Source organism: Gymnoscopelus braueri (assembly GCF_963280865.1).
Source record: "Gymnoscopelus braueri genome assembly, chromosome: 22".
Taxonomy (NCBI): Eukaryota; Metazoa; Chordata; class Actinopteri; order Myctophiformes; family Myctophidae; genus Gymnoscopelus; species Gymnoscopelus braueri.
In genome coordinates this window covers 16090453-16113811 of record NC_137624.1, presented here as the reverse complement: position 1 = coordinate 16113811, position 23359 = coordinate 16090453, and the positions used below count along the sequence as shown (strand labels likewise).

The 23359-nt window shown below is 45.7% G+C and overlaps 1 protein-coding gene across 1 annotated transcript in view; it reads left to right on the top strand.

The window, feature by feature from the left end:
* Window positions 1-20226, top strand: part of LOC308077721 (5-hydroxytryptamine receptor 4) — a gene marked incomplete at its 3' end in the record, with an annotated part of 56403 nt that extends 36177 nt beyond the window's left edge. Inside the window, exon 7 of the mRNA XM_080418602.1 lies at window positions 20133-20226. Within this exon, the coding sequence (XP_080274728.1) occupies window positions 20133-20226 (94 nt within the window). The remainder of the gene's footprint in view (window positions 1-20132) is intronic.
* Window positions 20227-23359: the final 3133 nt, after the last annotated feature.

The following is a 23359-nucleotide window of genomic DNA, read 5'->3' as shown; positions in this document are numbered from 1 at the left end:
AACCTCATGCACTCCGGAACTACCGATAGGGCATGCATATCGCTCACCCGTTTCGCTGTTGTCAGCGCAACCAAGAGCACCGTCTTGAGCGTGAGGAACCTAGGTTCCACCGTCTCCAGTGGTTCAAAAGGAGGACGAGAGAGTGAGTCGAGCACCAGGACCAAGTCCCACGTGGGAAACAAAGCCCTGGAGACAGGGTGTTCCCGCAGGGCACCCTTCATGAACTGGCGCACCATTGGTTGTTTTCCCACGGTTTTCCTACCGAAACCAACATGGTTGGCCGAGATGGCCGCCAGGTATACTTTGATTGTGGAGAAGGCGTTTCCCAGATCCAACCTATCCTGTAGGAAGGTCAGGATGTCTGGGACCGAAGCCTGGAAAGGGACCACAACCGGGGACCGGTCCAGGCACCACTCCTCGAACACACCCCACTTAGCTCCATAAACGGACCTAGTGGAGTGTGCCCTAGCGGCCTGAATAGTCGCTACCACCCTAGGTGGAAGCCCGGCTGCAGTCAGATTTTCCCTCTCACGGGCCAAACCCACAGATCTGCGGGCCTGGGATGATGAATCTCGCCCCCCGCCTGCTGTAGCAGGTCCTCTCGCAGCGGGAGGGGCCAAGGCCGCTCGTATAGGAGGGGAGCTATCTCCGACCTCCAGGTGCCCCATGCTGGAGCCACCAGCAGCACCGTGAGGTCCCGGAGCCTGATCCGTTCCAGAGTAGGGTGGATCAGCTCCATCGGAGGGAACGCATAAAGTAGCCCCCTCGGCCACTCGTGCGCCAGGGCGTCCAACCCCAGCGGAGCCTGGCCTTTCATTGAGAAAAACAGCGAGCATTTCGCGTTCTCCTCTGATGCAAACAGGTCCACTCTGGGCCGCCCGAACCTGACCCAGATCTGGTTCGCGACCGCGGGGTGCAGAGACCATTCTGAAGCCTGAGTCTTGCCTCTGGACAGAAGATCGGCTCCCCTGTTCAGAAGACCAGGGACATGAGAGGCGTGGATTGACTCCAAGTGCGTGCTGCACCATAGTATCAGCCTCCGTGCCAACCCGTCCAAGGTAGGAGACTTCAGGCCTCCTTGCTTGTTTATGTAGGCCATGGTCGTAGTATTGTCCGTCTTGACCAAAACGTGACAACCGCTGATGCGGGGTCTGAAGTGCTTTAACGCCAAAAAGACCGCCATCAGCTCCAGGTAGTTGATGTGGGCCGCCCTCATACTGCGGTCCCACACACCCCTGGCCATTCTGCCCTCGAAGGTGGCGCCCCAACCTGTCAGACTGGCGTCGGTGGTTATCATCTTCCTGGAGATGATCCTCCCCATTGGAACGCCCTCTGACAGGAAGGAGACTACTTTCCATTGTTGGAGGGACTGTATGCACGCTGCGGACACCGTTACCCGGCGAAAACCCTGAGTTACCGGGACCCCGAGGGAGCCCACCCATCTCTGAAAAGGGCGCATGTGCAATCTGCCCAGGCGTATCAAGGAAATGGCCGAGGCCATGAGCCCCGCCGCCCTCATGCAGATTTTGTACTGGACCTTGCGTCCCAGTTGAAACATGGCTAAACATCTCAGAAAGGAAACTCTCCTCTCCTGAGACAAACGAGCCCTGAGAGAGACCGCGTCCAGCTCGATACCTATGAAAGTAGCGCGACGGGACGGCGTGAGCACGCACTTCTCGAAGTTCAGTGTGAACCCTAGGGAGGTCAGGTGCGACACCACTGTACTGGTGTGATGACATGCCTCCTGATACGAGTCCCCACTCAGTAGCCAATCGTCGATGTAACTCGCGATGCGAATACCCCTCTGCCTCAGGGGAGCTATCGCTGCCTGAGTACATTTGACGAACACCCTGGGACTTAGTGACATTCCAAACGGGAGGACCAGGTATTCGTACACATGACCCTCGAATTCGAACCGCAGGAATTTCCTGTGCGGTGGATAAATAGGGACGTGAAAGTAAGCATCCTTGAGATCTATTGAGCTCCACCAGTCGCCCTGACGGACCGAGCGTAGTAACGCCGCCGCCGTCAGCATTTTGAACTGAAAAGTTTTCAAATACCTGTTGAGAGCTCGTAGATCCATGATGGGACGTAATCCCCCCCCTTTCTTCTTGACCAGGAAGTATCTCGAGTAGAAACCGAGCCGGCTTTCTCCTGGTAACACTTCCCGTACGGCGTTCTTGCGTAATAGGGAGGCTATCTCCTCTCGTAACGTCAGCGCCGCTTGACCACTCGCTCGTGACAAAAGTACTTTGTCGGACATGGGTGGTTTTGTGGAAAACTGCAGCCTGTAACCCTTTGCTATTGTACGAAGCACCCAGGGGTTGGCGTTGCATTCTTTCCAACGCTCGATGTGTAGTGTTAAAGGATTGGGGGGGACTGTTATTGTATTCGTACTCACATGAGCCGCCATCTTGGCTGCACTCGTTGGCATGGCTACCGTGCTTGTTGTTACATTCGTGCTCATGGGCGCGGCCATTATTATTTTCCTGGCTGCGCACGTGGGACCGGCCTTCGCTATTGTCGACACGTGTCTGCAAGTGGGGGCCGCCATCTTGTCTAGCGACACGTGTTGAACAGCTGAGGCGGCCATTTTGGCCCCCCCCACCGTCATTGCGACAATAGCTAGACTTTGTCTTACCTTGTGGCGCCGAGGAAAATTTTGGCGTGACCCATGTAGCATGTGGCGGTTTTGGCCCGCCACAAGCCTTTGTTCTGTCCGGAGACCACCATGGACCCCCCTGGGGGGGGTCCGTCGCGGTCTCCGGCTCATTTTCATTCCTACCGTTTTCAGTTGCAATTTTTTGTTGGTCTTTTTTAATACAGCAGCATGTAAAAGCACAACATTGGCAACAACAGTAGAAATAGCATGCACACTCAGACGATCTGCTGTGGCACGTGTATGTGTATTTTGCAAAACTTTTCTCTCTAACGCATGCACACTCAGACAATCTGCTGTGGCACTTAAATGTGTGATTTGTGTTTTGCTCTTCTTTTTTCCGGTGCTTGGCGAGCGATCTTCCGTCGCATCTGCTGGCTCCGGTGGAGATCTCCTCCTCTTCCTCGGTGACCCGTACATGAGGCCCGAGGCCACTAGATACAGGCGCGAATCCCCCGTCTGAGGGGAGAGGGAACCGGGGGAGAAAACTTCCCTGCTTTCCACGCAGGGAGTGACAGTGTCACCGACGCGACCTGGCACCGCGACCCTTGCTGGAGCCTCTCTGGCTGGGTCTGTTCTGTGGGGGGCGAGGGCGGTCGTCCTCCCTTCGGTCCCGCTGTTCTCTGGCAGCAGGTGGAGCGGAGGAAGACTGGGCCTGTCGAACTGGGCCCTCCTGACGATTCGGCGGCCTACCTCGGTCTGGCTGTCGTCCAGGACGGGACTGGGGTCTGGGGAGAGGTGCTCTGGGTGGGGCTTGGATGCAGGACAATGCAGCCTCATCTTGAGCTTTTCGAACCGCGCTGCTCTCCTTCAGGTAATCCATGGCGCCCTGGAAAAGATTTCCTGGGGTGACTTTGAGGTTCAGCAGCTTTTTCTTGTCCTCGGGACCGCGGAAAGTAACATGGTCGAGCCATCGTGCTCTTTCGTGGGTGACGCAGAGCCCCAGCACTCTGCCCGTCCATTCTATGGTGTGTTTATTTAGAGAGATCATCTCTTGAGTGAGGCGTCGCATCTCGGCCAGCTGCTCGGGTGTGGCGGCGTCTCCCGCCTCGCTCAGAAGCACCTTCAGGGAGCCCTGTAGAAGAGCGGAGGCATTGAGAGCCCTGCCGCCCGATGTTGACGCCCTGTAGACGGCTTTAGAAGCCAGGGAGGCAGCGATGTCCTTTTCATTTGTGAAAACGGGGATGTCTTTCACCGTGGAAAAAGGTGTTTTCTGGCCGCGAGGCTGGCTAAGGCAGAGGGAGCTGGCTAGGGTGCGATCCATGGGTGGGGGGGGGCCGAGGCCCAGTTCACCCGCACCCACACAATCGATGTCGAACCGTAGCCTTCTGGGATCCGCGTCGGGGGCCGCGGGAGCGCTCCAGGACGAGGAGAGAGCCGAGACGAAACCCATCGCCAGTGGAAGTTTGCTTTTCTTGGTGATTTTCTCCTCCACTGAGTCGAGTCCCTGAAACTCCGAGGTGTTAATAGGGGTCTCGTTGATCTCGTCGCCTGGCCACTTGAGGCCACATCTGACGGTGGCTTTTTTATAGAGCTCCAGAAGAGTGATCTCACCTATTATGGCCGGTGCGGGGGCTGTGAGCGGCTCAGCGTGAACAAGGACAGTGTGGAGGGTCCCAGCTGGGGCTGGGGGGGTCGGGGGGTCGCGGTCCGCGGTGAGAGCGTCATCCCTGACGACCACCCCGTCCTCCGCGACCTCGTCAACGACCAGGTAGTCTCCTACGTCCTGCGACTCCTGCCGCTCGGCTTGGTAGGGAGTGAGGGCGTCGTCATCCACCTCATAATCGCCGACCGAAACGACGCTCCCCGGGGTGGAAGAGTAGTGGGAGGCCGCACGGTGTTCGGTGTGGCCACCGGGTGGGGTGGGGGGTGGTTCGACGCGGGGCTCAACATAATCGTTCCTCGTTGGAGAGCGAGAGCGGGGGTGTTTTGGTGGCTCCAGAGCCCTCGCGCAGCTAGCTGCTGCTGAAGCATGAGGCCGACGAGCAGCTTGGCTAGCAGGTGTGCGGTCCGCAGATCGCCGGGAAGCGAAGTAATGGCGGTCGCCGCCGCGCTGCTCCTCATAGTCCTCGAACAGGGGCCGTGAAGGAGGCTGGAAAAAGTTTCTGGCCTCGTGGAACCGGTTCTTGAGCTCGGACGAGTTGAAAGACGCACAGTCGGAGCATCTTGGGTGTAGCTCGTAAGCAGCGTCCTCGGCGTGGGCGAGACCCAGGCAGGAGACGCAGTGGTTGTGTGTGTCCCACTCGTCCAGGAGTTGAGGACAGGAACGGGAGCCGCAGCGACGCAGGGGGTACTCCTGACGGTCAGAAACGGCGGTACGGCGTCGAGCCATGGAGAGGAGGTGGCGAGCTAAGCTACTAGCCACTAAGGTGGAAAGCTAAACTAGGCCGCTAGCTACTAGCGGAGCCAACAGGTGGCTAAGTTTAGCGTTCTCTTTTTCTTTTCTTTGAAGAGCTGTGCTTTTCCTCGTCTGGAAAAACACAGTGGGGAAGAGGGAGAAGAAGAAGGTCTGGGGAACTCTGTGGACCGCGAATCCTACCAGTCGCTATAGAGTTGTGATGACCCGCAGAACTCGTTCTTTTGTTTGTTGAATTTGCGAAGCTCCTTCACCGTAGGCAGAAGGAAGCCAAGAGAACGACTTCCGCATTCCGGTCGCCTATAATACCTTCGGGAGGGGGCTACCGGAAAGCGACGGAAGACCCATCGGGCCAAAATTAGGTTTGGCCCTGAGGGAGTTAATGTGAAGCTTCTGTTATCACCGCCAGAGGGCGCTGTTCCCATATGTGAACAACGAGAGAGCAATGTAGCAAAACTGGATTTGAACCGATGCGGCGGTGACGCTTGTTGAGGCGGTACCAGGATATGCTAATGCAAGACTCTTACGGTTTTAGTCCCACTGCTCTGGATGGTTGGGGGGCGAACATTGGGCACAAATAGCTACAGAGATTGTCGATCGGAAATTACCGTTGAAGAGATTTGGTGTAGAGGGAAATACTAGGCCTAAGTGTAGGGTTTCTTTTTCCTTTCTTTGTTTCTTTCTTTTTTTTTTTCTTTAAATTTTTATCCCGCGATTTTTGTAACCCATTTTTTTCACCCGGTGCCAATTTCCTAAGTGATCCTGGGCGCTACACCAGCCCTACACCAGCACTACACCAGTCCCCCACAGTAGGGAGGCCAGGGCCGAGCTCATGCTTCCTTCAGGCATGAGAGCCAACTGACCTTCTTGTCACCTGACAGGGGGGAGTTTCCCTGGTTGGACGTAGCGCGTGGAAGGAACACGTTATTCCAACCAGTTCCCTTCCCCTCCATCAGGCGCCCCGGCTGTCATGGGGGAGGCGGTATAGCGACCAGGATTACTACATGTTTTTGTGAGGGTATTAACTACCCTAGGAGACACGGGGAGAACATGCAAACTCCACACAGAGTAGGCCCTTTCGCCAACCCCACCTAGGGTATGGGCGCTGATGACGCGGAGGAGAAGACACGCCCCCAGCGCCCACAGCGTCCCCGGCGGGAATCGAACCCAGGACCTTCTAGCTGTGAGGCGACAGCGCTACCGACTGCGCCACCGTGCCTCCCTCTTTGTTTCTTTCTTGATTCTTTTTTCTTTTTCTTTTTTTTAACTTCTGTTACTATGAATAGTATTCGACACCAGGCTGGAATAATGAAGTGAAGGTAGTTATCCGTGTCCAGGAGGGACCGGGGGGTGATCAGATTAAACACAAGCTGGGATTTTCCATCCTCTGTTTGGTTTGGTGTAACCTTTAGAAGTGTTTAGCGGAACCGTCTGTCACCATTTACTGTTACAGTATACAGACACGTTAACACGAGCACACACACACACACACACACACACACACACACACACACACACACACACACACACACACACACACACACACACACGCACACGCACACAGGCAAGCGTTTATCTAGCACACACGTGACTAGACATGTATAGTATATACTCACACATGCACACCCATATATAATGCAGACACTCTGAAGAGTAAGTGGGAGCAACACTTAAACCACGCAGACACAAACACACAGTGCAAAATGTGTTCACACATTTCACTGTCAGAGATCACCACTCTTGGCACAAGCATGCTTGGCGCCACTGACAGTACCACACACACACACACACACACACACACACACACACACACACACACACACACACACACACACACACACACACACACACACACACACACACACACACACACACACACACACACTGCACAGCATGCTTTAGAAACTCCGGCAGTACAGTTATCCTAGATGTTGAATTTAAGTGACACACTTGTGAGTTATTTAACTGTTTGAGAATATTTGCTGGGTGTTCCAGTGAGCTTTTTATTAGCCTAATAATTAGGCTAATAAAAAGCTCACAGGAACACACAACAATTGCGTACACACACGCACACTACTCTACTTTAGAATTTCTAGTCTGCTCTATTACAAGTCTCCCTTTATTATTATTATTATTATAATAATAATCCTGGAGTGCTTTTCCGGGAGGTTTACTGCCATTGACGTTAATGGTGGTGATTTAGGTGACAGTTTCATGCTCTGTGTCCCTCGGGTGTAGAGTCTGATGGATGAGGTGACCTGCAATAGCCCTGCACTGTTTCATTTTACTTTGAGAGTTTCACTGCTGGAGAGTGAAACCCGATTCATAGTTTGTCGCATGACGGCGGCGTGTGCCGAAAATAGCCGACCTACAAGCTCACAAAGCGTCACGGATGCTCACAGACATGCACACACATAGCACATATTTCACATAAAATGTAAGCAAACACAATAACACGCACATAAATGAAGCATTAGCGCTGTTTCAACCCAGCTTGTGCTTCTCTTTTAAGACGTTTGTGGAAATGTAACATTATTTCTAGCCAGTAACTCAGTTAACAGTGGTTCACTGTATAACTGTTAACTGATGTAATGCAACATGGCCTGAGACCTTGTAGTGTGTGTGTGTGTGTGTGTGTGTGTGTGTGTGTGTGTGTGTGTGTGTGTGTGTGTGTGTGTGTGTGTGTGTGTGTGTGTGTGTGTGTGTGTGTGTGTGTGTGTGTGTGTGTGTGTGTGTGTGTGTGTGTGTCTTTGTGTGAACTGCACTATATCTTTGTATCTGTCTACAACTTCCTGTTTGTGTGTGTCCGTGCGTGTGTGGGTGTGTATGTGTTTGCTTGTTCGGAAATGTATGTGTGCTAGCATCGGTTTCTCACTATGTAGGTTTTATGCGTTGGTGCAATTTGTCCGTGCCTACATCTGTTAGTGTCTCTCATTGTTTTTGTGGGTGTTTGTGCGCGTCTTTGTCTTCCTCAATGTGTGTGTGTACCGTAGGTGTGTCTGTGTGTAGGAAGCAACATGCAAACACTATTAACACCAATGTAATGTCCTGTATTAAAAACTCCCTGGGACACAAAACAGACCCAGTGAATCAGATTATAGCAAGCAGGATAGAGGAGACTGGAAACAGAGTGCAGTAATTATTGGATGAATTGTGTTGAATTATGTTGTCAGTAACTTGGGTGCTGTGTGTGTGTGTGTGTGTGTGTGTGTGTGTGTGTGTGTGTGTGTGTGTGTGTGTGTGTGTGTGTGTGTGTGTGTGTGTGTGTGTGTGTGTGTGTGTGTGTGTGTGTGTGTGTGTGGTAACACGTTCTATCATCCATGGCTATAATGCATTATAAACATACTTATAACGCATGGCATCTGTTTATAACACTGTATAATTATAGTTGAAAGGCTTTAAACAAATAATCATTAAAGGATCTACACCATGAATTTAAAAAAAATATTTGATATTTAATATCATATGGTGTATGTCCCTCAAACCTTTTTCAAAAGGTTTGAGCCTAAATCATCACTCAGATATACTCATCCCAAGTCAATTGTCTCTGGCTTATACAGCACTTTCAGCTGCAATACCAAAACGTCCTTTTGGGCAGGGGGGGGCTACTGAGCAATTCTGTCTGGCCATCATCAATGCAATGGCAATGCAAGTGATGTCACTTGCATTGCCATTCTGAAATGGCCTGTTCAGACACGCCCATTCTGAAAATCTCTGAAATGAGAATGAATGACTGAATGTTAAAAAAAAATATGGGTACAAGAGACACTGGGGAGCCCAAAAAATACCCCCGCCAAAAAAAAAAATTCATGGTGTGGCCCCTTTAAAACACTATACATTACAAAAACATTTTGTGATGTCAAGTAGCTACCTTAATACTACATAATTGCTGCCACAGACGTATGCGTTTCTTCCATAATGGGTTATAATACATTATACAAATTATTATAACGTATTACAATTGTAAGAATTATAATACACTATGATCCTGGCCAAAAGAAAAGGCCTGTGAGTGACCAGCAATTATGGTACTTGACCTTACAAGTCATTATAAATTGCTTTGTGTTATGATATTGTTATAAAGCAATATGAGTGCTTACAGTAGAACTATAATTATAGAGTGTTAAGAGCAGATTATAATATATTGATCATAAGTATGTTTATAATGCATTATAGACATTTGCTTCATAGAAGCAGCATGGTTCCCCAATATGTGGTCCGAGAGCCAATTGTGCGGCCTTGCACACCCCTGTCATAACTTATATAAATTGTGCGAAATATATATGTATATTTTTTTTACCAAAACGTACATCTCTACCTGACCTGTGACACAATTGGCTCTGATTGCCACTCTTCCTACATTAGTTCCTAACTTCCTGGACTACTGGCGTATCACAAAGGGTCCTAGCTGTGATTGTACAGTAGTCCAGGAAGTTACTGTAGGAACTGTGGCGCAATATCACACTGGAAAAGTTTGTCTGTGAAGCGCGTGTCTGTGTAAAAAGGAATAACGCGTAGACTCTTAAACTACAGTCCCATCTTCCTTTGCAAGTATTTAAGATGGCAGCGCTTTGCATCCGAGCTCCGAGTGAGATTGTAGATCAGATTCAATGATGTAGAACGGAGAAGATCACCTGATTTGGCTGCAACTGCAAATTAGTTTTAGTTCATGCATGATATACTAGCTAACAGATTAAAATAAACTATTATTATAACTATAATTAAAATGAAAAATAACCCACAAAGATAATTCATCAGCTTGTGTTCCAGTTTCAATTCATGCTCAGTTAATAGTTTAGTCACTTGCAATTTCATTTGTTTATCCTGTATCGTGTATGAGTTCTTTCTCCTGATTGCATGAACGTGCAATTTCACAATCACGGCATCCTTAAAGAAAATACGTTGCAGTAAATGGAAGGATCTATTTGTTTTCTTGATTCTTTAAAGGTTGCCATGTTGGAGATTTCCCCAAGATAAATTGAATATTTGGTAATATAATGCTGCTTTTCCATGTGGAGGTTGCCAAACCTGAGGCACAGTTAATCCAGAAAAGAGTACTGTATCCTTCAACCTCAGAAAACTTAAAGGGGGGGGGGGGGAGAACATCTACCCACAACACTCTCCACTGGGGTACCTATTCTCTAAAATAAGTACTTTATATGAGACGATTAAGAACCTGGCACTGTCTGTGAGAACAAAAACAACAACAACAACCCAGTTAAGTAATTAGTGCCCGTAGTAAAAGTAAAACACTGTAACACAAATAACACCTAGTGTGACATAGACTAAACTACGAAGATGTCCCACGCAACGTGCGACGTGTTGTGAGCAAAGTATACATCAGGCATTAAGGTCCTTCAGTCTTCTGGGTCCCCGGGTAAAGAGTTGAGGACCAGAACTTTTGGGGAGCCAAGTCAACTCGCATGTCACAGTCACAGAGAGAGCTCACATGTATTCTAACAAGGGTAGGAAGACGATTGAGGCTGACCGTCAGTTTTAAACTCTGTGTGTCTCGTGCTGCCAGACCTGTCATGAGCCATCATCTTTGATCTACCTCTGAGCTACGCTCAAGATAGGATTTTGGCTGCATTCCGTTTCCAAATGTCTTAGCCACTGCCAAGGGGCTGATTCTGAACAGCTCTTTGCCTCACGTTGAAGTTATGGTGACTGACTGTGTGTGTTTGTTTGTGTGTAGTAGTGAGAGAGTATAAATACGGCATGTGTGAGTGTCAGTGTGTGCACGTGTGCACAAATGAGTGTGTGTGTGTGTGTACGTGTGTGTGTTTTATTTGTATCATTTATCGTAGTTTTTTAACATAAAATAGTAACAAGTTACTGTAGCAATTTGCCTCATTCTTCAGAGCTTGGTTCAAAGAGTCTGGCATTGTAACTGTGCTCAGCATGCATTTCATTCACATAATTGTCTCCGCCAGGCCGAAAGGCATGGCGAGAGAGTATGTTTTACCCCCTGTCCGTCCGTCCGTCCGTCCGTCCGTCCGTCCGTCCGTCCGTCCGTCCGTCCGTCCGTCCGTCCGTCTGTGGACAGCTAATATTCCGCACCGTTGGCTTGATCGCAGTGAAACTGTGCACACACACTCCCTGGATGCCAATTCAGAACCTCTGCCCCAATTATTTCACATGGCCCTGTTATAGCGCCACCAGGAGGCCGCTTTTTGCAAAACAAAACTGTACTCCTACAGATTTTGTCCAAACATCACGCAAATCAGTACACAGTATCTCTAGTCATTAAACGAAAAACGTCTTTCAGATTTTTCATATTTCATCCTGATTGGCTAGAAATGGCTTCCAAAGTTTGCAGGACTGCTCCGTTTGGAACAAAATGCCTCAAATTATGAACACAGCATGCAATTTCCGTGAAACTTTGCACGCACATTCCCACTATGCCGAGGAAGAAATGCCACTTGAGATTTTTCTAATCAGCCTCATGCTGGCGCTATAACAGCCCTATTCGTGCTTTTACCTATAACTGCACCAATCTGTGTAAAGCTTTGTATGCGCACTCCCTAGAGGTCAAGGAAAAACCTTTGCCCTGCATTTTTCACATCTGCCTTTTATAGCGCCACCAGTTGGCCGACTTACATATTTCTTTACATTACTCCTTCCAATTTTATCCAAATTTCACGCAAATCGGTACACATGATCTCTATAGTCATGTGATCAAGACGGATCTGTTTAATTTTTCATATTCCATTCTGATTGGCTAAGATTCACATCTAAAGTTTGCAGGAGTGGCCCGTTTTGAACAAAATGCTGTCAATCATGAACGCAGCGTCCGATTGCGGTCAAACTTTGCACGCACATTCACACTATGTTGAGGAACAAATGCTACCCTTTTAACATTTGCCTGTTATAGCGCCTCCAGCAGGTCTAATTTAGCAAAACAATTTTTTTTTAACAAAATGCCTCAAATCATGAATGCAGTGTCCGATTGCCGTGCAAGGCCTAAGAAGAAATGGCACCCTTTTCACATTGGCCTATTATAGCGCCACCAGGAGGCCACAATAACCTACCTGACCTGGCGGAGACCTGTGCTCCGAGGAGCACTTTTTCTAGTTTCAATTGATTTTGTTTTGACAAAAAAGCATACACATGACCATTTGTATGTATGTAGGATACTTTTGACAGATGTGATGACAGTAAATGAAAATTGCCGACAAGCTCATGACCTTAACTTTAATATTATGAGCTTGTCGGCCGGCTATTTTCCCCTCACAGGTCCAATTAGCGTGCTCGAAAAACAGTATGTGGTTTGTAATAAAATATACTATTTGTTATTTCATTAACTCTTTGACTGCCAGAGTATTTTCATAAAGTACTCCCCCAGTGCCAGCAATTTTCGTGTTTTTTTATTTTTATATTTTGAATTTTTCTCATGAAAATAATTTAAGGGGACATAATGTAAAGACCCAGCACAAACAATGAACGTGCGTCCAGCGCGTCGAGCGCGTCGACGGCCAACTGGACAAAGTAGCACTTGACGCGTTATCGCGTCGTCCGCAGTCAAAGAGTTAACAGAATGGTTATTATAGCCACTACTAGTCCATAACCGGGGATGTGCACACTCAAAATATTTGCAGAATTTTAGTTATGTATATGGACAAGGCGTGTGTTCCTATGAGTTGATGTCTGCCTAGCTGCGACAGTTACAACGCACGCACGCACGCACGCACGCACGCACGCACGCACGCACGCACGCACGCACGCACGCACGCACGCACGCACGCACGCACGCACGCACGCACGCACACTGCAGCTCCACGGGTTGTGGTTCACAAAGAGAAGTTTTTGTCCGCAACCGTGAGGTAGGCCATCGGGGTCTGCGGACCCGATGCTCTGCTGCATGTCATCACGGACCCACAGCGAATGCTTCGCGGACCCCATGGCTCTGCTCCGTTGCGCTACCCGGGGATGCGCTCTCTCGGTCCAACAACCATGAGAAGTTGATGTTTAAGCTGTTTGAGCTAAGCTATGTGTGCTGATAACACAACCTGGATTCAAACATTGTATGTGTGAATCTGCGCGCTAGTGCTATGAAGTGATATCCAAAATGCCCTGCCGCTCATAAAACGCAGTGTGTGTGGACACGGGCCCTAAATCAATGTTTGCAGCGTGTGTAGAGTATGTTGTGGCGTTCTCTGTGTGGCTGTGGCCGTGGTCGGCACTCGGCAGCAGTAACTCCACGCATGCGCAGTTTTATCATCCCATAGCTTGCAGCACTGTGACCATGACGACAGATGATACCATAGGCCGAACTTGGAATCTCCGGTATTTACACAAAACCGCTAATAAACCGCTTACATTTTGGGAAAGTGAAAAACAGGCGTCGTGGTTGTGTGAATATGCTAATGGTCAATGCCTGTGTGCGAGTTCAGATCAATTGCTCAAGCAGGAGAACCCTGCTGAACAGACAGGTTTTGATGACAGTGGTTTCCTTATAGTAGGATAGTACAATGCCATGAGCTATTATAAATGTATCATGAAAATTTCACATTCATCAGTTGAAAGATCAGAGTGCACTATGAGCATTTGTTGCGTTGTCCCGATCTGAATTACCAGTGAAAGGCTGTTTAGTGTTTACTGTAAATACTGTTCCAAAGGGAGCTGCGTTTGCACCATGTTTTTCCTAGAAGCAGGGATATTCACGTTCACGTGGGGCAGTTTAATATGAGGTAACAAGTTTGCACTACAACACATGTAATATACCCGATTGCTACTGACCAATGTCGGCCCACAGCTTTTGTCTTATCCACTTTTCTTTCTCCGTTGTTGTAATTCACTGAGAAAGTGTTCCTAAACAGGAGACCTTAAGGCTAATTTATACTTTGTGTGTCGTCGTCATCATCATCTTGGAAGGAGGGGGCCCTAAAACAATCATTGTGGGGCCCTAAACAAATATTTCCTTTTTCAGTGGGTCAAGCCGAGGCTGCCTATTCCCTCACATTCCTGTGGGGGAAAAAAAGCTCCGTAGCTCTCCTATTGGTACCACCCCCCTCCGTCCCCCCGCAGCCCTGAGAGCTGAGAGATAAGGCTGCCGTTTGATTATTTAATGTCCCAGAAAAGATATTACCATGAAATTAAAGGAACACGAAACTTATTTTTTACCATTTCCTGTCTATCTCACTACAGTCATGTAGCATGCACGCAGGCACGCACGCACGCGCGCACACACACACACGCGCGCGCCCACGTGTTCTTGTTCAACTTGGATTGCCCTTTTTGTACACAGCAAAATCAGGAGTGTTCATTTAACTATGAGAGTAAGGGTCTACTGTAGCAAGGGGAAAATCCTAGTTTAATTAAAACACTGCAGTGTTAAGTTGAGGTGTGGAAACCAATCGATTCCAAGATGCATCGCAATGCAGACGTGGACGATTCCGCAAATCCGCATCGATGCAGTGGCATAAAATAATTGATTATAGCCTGCTAACGTTTATAGTTGACTTTCCAATTACTTCTGAAGGCAACGTATCATTGAACTGTGACGCTATGTTAAGCTACAAGCGCTATTGACGTTCACTCTGAGGGACTGTAGCGAGGCTGAGATCAACAAAATCAAATAAAGTCATCCCGTATTTGCAATGCGGACAATGTGGGCACATGTCTCAGCTGTAGAAGGCTAAAAGGGTCATATTTTTCCTCACACAGGGTTGGGTATTGAAGTTGGAACCGAATCCAAATTGCTAGGTACCGGGTACCCATACAAATGAAGGAATCAAGTCAGTCCTAACCATTTAAGGGTTCAGTATTTGTCCTATAAATAAAGAGTACAATAAGCTTTAACTGCTGATTTTCATTGTGTTATCATGGAATAAACACAAGGGGTTATTATTCATTACTTTTCTTAAATATGTATATAAAATTAGTTTACTGGACAAAATTGGGGTTTCAACATTGATCTCAGTGCAGGTACCACTAATATACTCAGTTAGTAATAGTAAATATTATTTACTTTGTTTAACCCTTAAAATAATGAAGATATTGTTGTTATCTAAACATTTGACCTTTTTTTTTCTCCTTTACTTTTATGGAACCACAATGGGGAATTGATATGAACCGGAATCGATAAGCAGAATCAGAATCGCAACCGGAATCGATAAATTCCCAACAATTCCCTACACACACCCCAGCCGACAAAGCCTCACTGGTGCATTTGGTTACATTACAATCTCTGAGTAAAATTACCACTGAGGTTTTTACTGTGTACTCAGTACTTGTCTTACAGTTGTTATGTGAAAACCATATTTGTATATATTATAGGCAGCACAGTTTGTAATGCAGAAGGATTTATGTTTTATTGTGGACTGAACAGCATTGCCCACGGCTAGGCCTATACTGAATCGTAATCGAATCGAATAAGTCCACGTTTCACCTAACCAATGAGTGTGTGTGTGTGTTTGTGTACGTGCGTGCATGCCTGCCTGAGTGCCCATGCATGTGTCTCTGTGTGTGATTTTCAGAGAGGGAGAGGGAGAGAGAGAGAGAGAGAGAGAACTGTGTGGTGGTGTGTGTCCTACATGGTGTAATGTACCGTAGGTCCGTAGGCCATTAATGTCAGAGAGTCATTTAGACAGTTTGAGCTATTGTATAATTAAGACATTCAAACACTGTCCTCACATAGATCATAATGAAGTAGAGCTGTTTTTTATTCATTTATTTGTTTCACATATACATTATTTGTCATACAGGAATTTGACCACAATGTAGTTCAAACAAACTGATGGACTGCATCAAAGCTATTAGCAGCCTTTAGATGTGGTTGTGTATGTTGTGCACTGATTGCTCAGTTTCCTATAGGGCCACTTAAGGGGGAAAATAAGGCCTCCACCCTTCAGACAAGCACACTCATTCTCAAGGAGGTATGCACGTGCACACACACACACACACACACACACACACACACACGCACACGCACAGTCGCACACGCACACGCACACGCACACGCACACGCACACACACACACAATACATAAAGATGTAGATATTCACATTGAATGAGCACACACTTTATGTACCCACATATACACACAAACATAGAGACAAACAGATGATCTTGTTCTGTGATGATGGAGAGTATTGTACAGTACGTCATCCATAAAGTATCACAAACATTCAATAACACTCGCCAACTCAAGCTCACTCTGAGAACTGGCAGTCCTGCATCTCGAATGTTACACAACTTTGACACAAATACAGAAACACATATCGTCGCTCTCTGGTGAAGACCTTACATCCAAAAACGCTTCTTTCCAGTAAATGGAAAAAAGAATCAGTGTTCCAATGTAGTTGTTATTTAGTCAGTTATTTGTAATACTTTTCATTGGTTAATATTCTTAAAACCCACAGACAAACTTAACCAGCCTCCTAGTCTCACATAACGAGATGACCAAGAGATCTCAGGCCACTGCTACATCTGAGGAAATCTAAATTCATTGTATGGGCCTGGTCCCGGTCGCGCTAACACACCAACCGCATTGAAAACCAATCCTGATTGTGATACCATCCCTTATGAAGGAACGTCCTAAAGTCTTTGCATTGGTTCTGTGATGCTGTTATTCTTTTCAGTTTCTGAATTGTTTCCACACAGTTTTAGCCCAATCACTGAATCTTTATGTTACCAGACGTATGCGTAGGCAGAGATCTCTGATCGTCTGGCTATGCGAGGCTATCAGCCCCCCCTGCCAGTGACCTTTCTGACCCTTCCTTTTTTTCTCTGTGACGTCGACCTGACTGTCTGCCTATACTTACATACAGTGTTAATACTGGCAAGCTATCTGACTGCAACTCAAGGCAAGGTAACAATGAACATAAACTCTGCTTTACTTTATCACCACTTCAATGATGTGTACCATCCATCTCTGCAGAGTAAATCAGCCTCTTGCTCTAGTAATTAACATGAAGATTTGTGGGCATCAATGGGAGACGTACCCTTTTTTCTTCGGTTCCAGAAAATGTTCTCTGTGTAGACTTGCAGCATATGGTTTCTGCATGACCTTGATGATGTGAGATCTGATCCTATTTGACGGAAGGCCTGCAGCCCATTTTTCATTTAAACTTTTGTGATATGGGAAAGTTCTAGTATGGGGATAAAACAAATATTTTTTTTTTTTTTCATAGACTAGGCTACTACTACAAATGTGGCCAGCCAAATTGGAGCCACACTGTCTGTGATTTAAATCCATGGTATGTCTGAAGGGCTGTGAGACATGCAGTATATTTGACAATGGACTTTAATGTTTGTGTGTTTAACGTTATACATCATTTGATGCCGTCAAAACATCTCCTTTCGTACGCTTGCCCTATGGGTAGGATGTAAGGATAACATGGTCTACTCATGGTTTAGTCATGTACAATACCATATAAGTAAATCCTCATTGACCTGAACTGAATCTAAACTAAAGAGTGATGTTTCCCCTACCAGCGATGGGGTGGGTTAGCCCTATATATAGTTACAAAGCTGCTCCTTTGTCAATTAGACTAGACTGATTATTAAGAAGTATTTGAAATTATAATGGTGTAGTGCCTCTTAGAAATTAATTTGCTTATGCTAATCTGCTGTTATTGAAAAAACAAGCCAAAAAAACACTGTAATTTCATTGCACACAATTCAAGATTGCACGTTACTCCAGGTGTAGTTTTAATGATTTACTTTTCACAAAGGTGACAACAACTAAAGAAGCAGTTGAAGTTTGAGGTTTTTCGTCAAAGTGTGTGGTCAGATAGCCTAATCAAGCACTTGAGGAAGATAGTCCCTAAAAATAGCCTCAGTGAAAAAAACGGATGGGGCAAAAGTTAACTTTATGTGAATGACAGCATGGTTCACATCTGAAGAGCTAGTCTCATTCGTCCAAACAGAGGGCTGCAGCACTGGCGCCTTGTCTGTAGAACCGCGGCATATCTAGAAGAGGCAACAAAGGCTGAATGTTGGAGTATTACAACAGATGGAGTAAGAGAAAACTGAATCATCTAGCCAAATGGCAGACCACTCTAATCTGAGCATGTAGCTATCAAACACCAGGATTAGTTAACAGATTACGTGTAAAACTGTCACTCATCCTCTTTATCATAGTGGCATAATGATACTCATTGAGGGTGTGAAAGCTGTATTGCGTTGAAAATATATGCATGTATAAAAAAAAAGGTTAGGGTTAGGATCGTGGACTCTATTTGAAAATAGCTGATTTATAAGCGAGCAAGTGAACGTGTAGAAAAAATTATAATGGTTTTTGTTGGCATTGTTCCATGCGTACATTTATTCCATATAATTGCACATACAGTACATTAATCAAAATGAAGCCATGTAGTATTTTGCTTTATTGCTTTCTTGTTTTTTTCTCTTCAGGAATGAGTGAAATGATAAAGCCAAGTATTTGCAGTGGGATGTTGAGAGAAATGTAGTGTTTGCTCCCCAATACTGCACAATTTATTCTTCCATAACTCAGAACAGGACAAATGGGACCGTTTTCAGCTCATCCAAATATAACCCCTGGATTCAAACCCAGGCACTCACGTGTGGGAAACTAAACATCACTCAGCTCAAAGGGGGATCCCCCCATGGCCAAGGGGGATATTAGGCTTTTGGTCTTCAGGCAGGACTATTCTGCGAGGACATGTAAAAGCCTAGATTTTCTACTCAGATTTTAAGAAAATATTTATTTTTTATTATTCACTTAATCTGGGTTTGATTTGCCCCCATCTAAAAATGTTGAAGCATGATATTCCATGTGCATATCTCTACGATCAGATACGGGAGATAACAGTATTTTACTTTGTCTCAAAAAGGGCAACAGCCCTAAACTAATCCTGTTGTAGAGCAGTCTATTTAAAGTATTTTTTTTTCTGCATGCAATTCAGTTAAAATAAATTCAATAAACTCCTAATCTTCCTCAAGCTGGTTGGAGCAGCTGGTGCCAAAGGAAATTTGATGTTGAATTTGTAGGAATAAATAGCAGCTCCTTGAAGCGACTCCAAAGACAAGAGATTGCATTACGAGTCAGCACACAGTGCCAAAAAATAAACAGGATGCCCCCATAACCACTAACTTCTCCCCGGGCGTGGTATTAATCCATTAAGACCCGAGGCCGATTCTGAATCAGTAGTTCTTATGGAATTAGCCTTAGCCAATCTACATCTACAAGCTCACAACGTGTCGCATTGTGACACGTTGTGAGCTTATAGATCTGCTATTTCTGCTATCTAAAAAAGTTTCAAAATGCATGAACATTTTTCACCATGGAAACGATTAGCAAACACAGCACAGAGGAGCAGAAGTTACAGAACATGTCTGTTTATCTTTCCCCGTCACTCCTTCCCCCTGGACATGCCACCAGATGTGTGAGTGTGCGTTTACGTGCATTTACACTCTGAGTGTGTGTGCACGTGTGGGTGTTTTGCCCCCTGCAGACCGGCCTGCCTCTCTTTTAATTTTCCATCCATCTCTCTTCCGTTCTGTCTGCCACAACTTAACTCCTCTCATCTCAGTTGCCTTTAACTTATCCAGCCAAATCCTACCAACCCCAACCCCTAGTAGACATTTTCAAATAGACGATGTACAGTATATAGGGTTAAATTGGTTAAAACTGATTTTGATGCTATATTAACACATTTTGCTGAACCCCACTGATAACCACTGTACCAAGCAGCTTCACTGACCTTGGCCTTCAAACCCAGAGAAGGGAACCCAATATACTGTAAGTGAACTCAGTAACGTACTCTAGGAAAGAAATGATTAAACTAATCTATGATCTATGACAGTGGGTCGGGACCCGTATGTGGGTCGGACCAATTTTTATGGTTCGCGAGTAAATATCTCCTTTTTTCCGTTTCCTACAATTAAAAGATTAAAAAAGGTTTAAACAAAGAAACTTGAAAACATTTTTTTTTTTACTATAAAAAGAAAAATCAACATTTTCGTAAATAAAAAGTTCCATCAAAAAAGTTTAAGAATGAGTGAAAATAGCAGATCTACAAGCACACATTGCAGGACGAAGCGACACGTCTAATTTCACTTTTGGGTCTTGAGCTAAAAAGTTTGGAAACCACTGATGTATGATGTTCTCCTTTCTGTTCTCTCCCTCTGTCTCTGTCTGTCCACCCGTAGGCTGTCCTTTCTGCCAAATCGAAGCTATAGTGATAACGGCCGCAGGATACTGGCCAGTGAGCAAGAATCACAGGACTCTCTGGGACCTCTATGAAGATGTCTTTACAACTACAAGGAGAGCACTGATGTCACACTTACAATAGCAGTGGTATGATCTTGTTGGCTAATCTGGACACTTGTTAAATGATTTTCAGCATTCAAATGGCTAAAACGTTTAGTCAGTGATCTCGATGTTTTAGGGACATCTTACCTGAATGGTTATTTTATGATGATCTCATTTGTGCCATCCACATCTGTTTGTGGTGATGTAAGCAGACAGGAGGACTAGAGTACAGAAGCTCTTTTATGTTAGGCTACGCCCTAGGCACGAACCCCTCCGAAAACAGACCGTTCACTATTTAGGACCTCTGTGGACATCACAATGCAGGTCCAAAGAGGACACGTGTTTGTGAAGTGCTTCAATTGGGTGAGGCATGCTGTTGAAAGCCAAGTGACCTTGGTATCATAGGTGTGTCCATCTGACACCAGGAAGAAAGTGGTTGTTGCACACTCAGATTCCCAATGAACAGTAGGTCAGTGGTAGTTGTAAGATTTCCTCACTTACAACTTCGGGTCTGGCCAGTTTGACTTCTGGATCCCAGAAAGCAAAATGATGTCACCAATTTATTTTCGCCCTGCTAGGTAGCGGGACTTAAAGAACAGCAATGTTGGTCAGTCGGACGGATGGTCTGTAGCCTATGTCTGCTCAACACGTGGTCCCAAACGAGATACCTCAAAAACTATACTCATTGGATTGCCATGGAATTTGCACCTTTATGGTCCCTACAGGATTAATCCTACTGATTTGGTGGCGTCTATTGCTACCATTAGGCCTACATTTCGTATTGCACACAAAATATATGAATCTAAACACATAAAGCACATAAAATATATAAATCTAAACTCCATAAAACTTGCAGAGTTAAATCATGCAACACAGAGGATGGACCCTACTGATTTGTAGGTGACCGCCGGTGACTAGTCTTTGCTCTAGTGCAGCCAAAACATTCAAAGCAGGGTTCTAAGGTTTGGTAATGTCAGCCGGTTCAAACCGACTTACACTTAACTGGTCCAGTTAAGTGTAGGGAGAGGCACTGCCTCTAGGGACTGCTGGTGGCATATTTTAAGAAAACAAGGACCTCAGTGAATCAGGTGACAGCAAAAATGTAATCTTACAAATGTATACTAATTTATACATGTCAGTCAGCGAAAGTAAAATGATTTTCATTGTTGCGACATGGCTGTCCGGCAAAGTACACACTGGGCGACACAAACAGCACACTGGCAGCAACAAAAGGACTAAGTGTGCAGCTACACTGTCTCCGAGTCGCTGTTGAAGTGTTGCTCAACACACTCGTTTACATCAAGTGTACATCTGTGTGAGAGAGAATGGGAATGGGGAAAAAAGTTTTAGCCAGCTTAACTTTTTTGTAGCTTGCAGCGACAGTGTAGTCATGCAGCGACAAGTGTTCCATTACAAGTTTCAAAACTCATGTTACATTGTTTGTCTTGAACCATATTTACACAGGAAGGGTTACTATAAAAGACAAAAATATGAAAGCTTGGAGATACGTTGACATGACAAGCACCAGAGATGGAGATGGCTGTTTGGAAACAGCTTTTGGCTGGCTCTTTGAGATGTTTGAGTGTCTTTATTGTGTTTAAATTATCTCTATACAACAGGGTTGATGCTCTGTTTATGCTTTATATTGGTAACATTTTCTCTACAACAATTTTAGAGAAATTGTACAGTATGTCTTCAGTCAAGCCATGGCCAATACCAGTTAAACACCTGTGTGAAAAACTCAGTGGCCTACTTTTTTTTATGATGATAGAAACCTCTTCAATGAATTAAACATAATTAATTAATTAATTAAACGTGATGGCATGATTTTGTCTTTATCTGCTTTGCACATGCTCTGCTTTTATGTCAAATATTGAAGACAAAATTGCAGTGTGACACCAATGTTTATATTTTGATTGTTTCAGTGCACAACCACAACATCCAGCTTCAACAATGAGGAGCTAAATTAATGTCTTGTTACTATGTGACATTTTATAGTCTTGTGTTTTTCATGTATTTTACGTTTACGAGATTTACAGTGATGATGCTAATAAATGAAATACATTTGACAATGGTTTGGTGACTAATGTAAAAATAATTCTTAGTTGTGATCATCACCCATTACTCACATTTGTCTGTTGATGTGTTAACCATGTCATCAGTAAGCTTTCTCCCGTGTCTGGGCCCTCTCCTTTCCAATAGGAACTAACTCATGATAAAAGGTGTGCACTGCATGGTTCAACTATTTAGCCTGCCTGCTGGCTTACTGGATATTGCATCGACGTCATAATTGAACCGTCCAACCGAATGACTTCAAACTCGGCGTGTACATCGCCAAGGACCTGAGGGTGTGCGGTGTCCCGTGTGATTGTGAAGTAGAATTGGCGGTTCTTCCGAAATATCTATACAAATGCAAATCCTCCTGGAAGAAGTGATCTTCCCAGACCCGGGTTTCCTATTCTGAGAGTATATGCTTAAATTTCTCAGGTCTTCCTCCCAAAACACATGAAGAGGAGCCACAATGACCATGTCTACTTGCTGAGGAATGGACAGATCCCCATAGCAGCCTGCATCAAATTACAAGCTATGTAACCAGCCAGAAGCGAGAAGACACCGATGAACAAGGGTCTTACAGTCATCAACAGTTTACCAAGACTTTAGCTCAGCCAGGATAAGTAAAGACACATCAGCTGACTTACACAGGAAAGAAACCTGTTACTCCACCTCTGCAAACAATGTGACAAGAGTTTCAGTCAGTTTGGTGATCTGAAGAGACAAGACTATCCACACTGAAGAAAAACCTTTCCACTGTAAACAGTGTGCCAAGAAATGAGGTTGGTGTTTCTCAACCAATTTTGGACCAGTGCCCCTATCCAATATCCAGGTTCCTTACCACCCCCCCCCACACCCAATTAAAATGTAAGCTTTATTGTCTCCGCCAGGCCGAAAGGCATGGCGAGAGAGTATGTTTTCGCCCCTGTCCGTCCGTCCGTCCGTCCGTCCGTCCGTCCGTGTGTCCTGTCTGTGTGTTACCAGCTAATCTCTGGCACCGTTGGCCCGGTCGCTCCGAAACTGTGCACACACACTCCCTGGATGCCAATTCAGAACCTCTGCCCCAATTTTT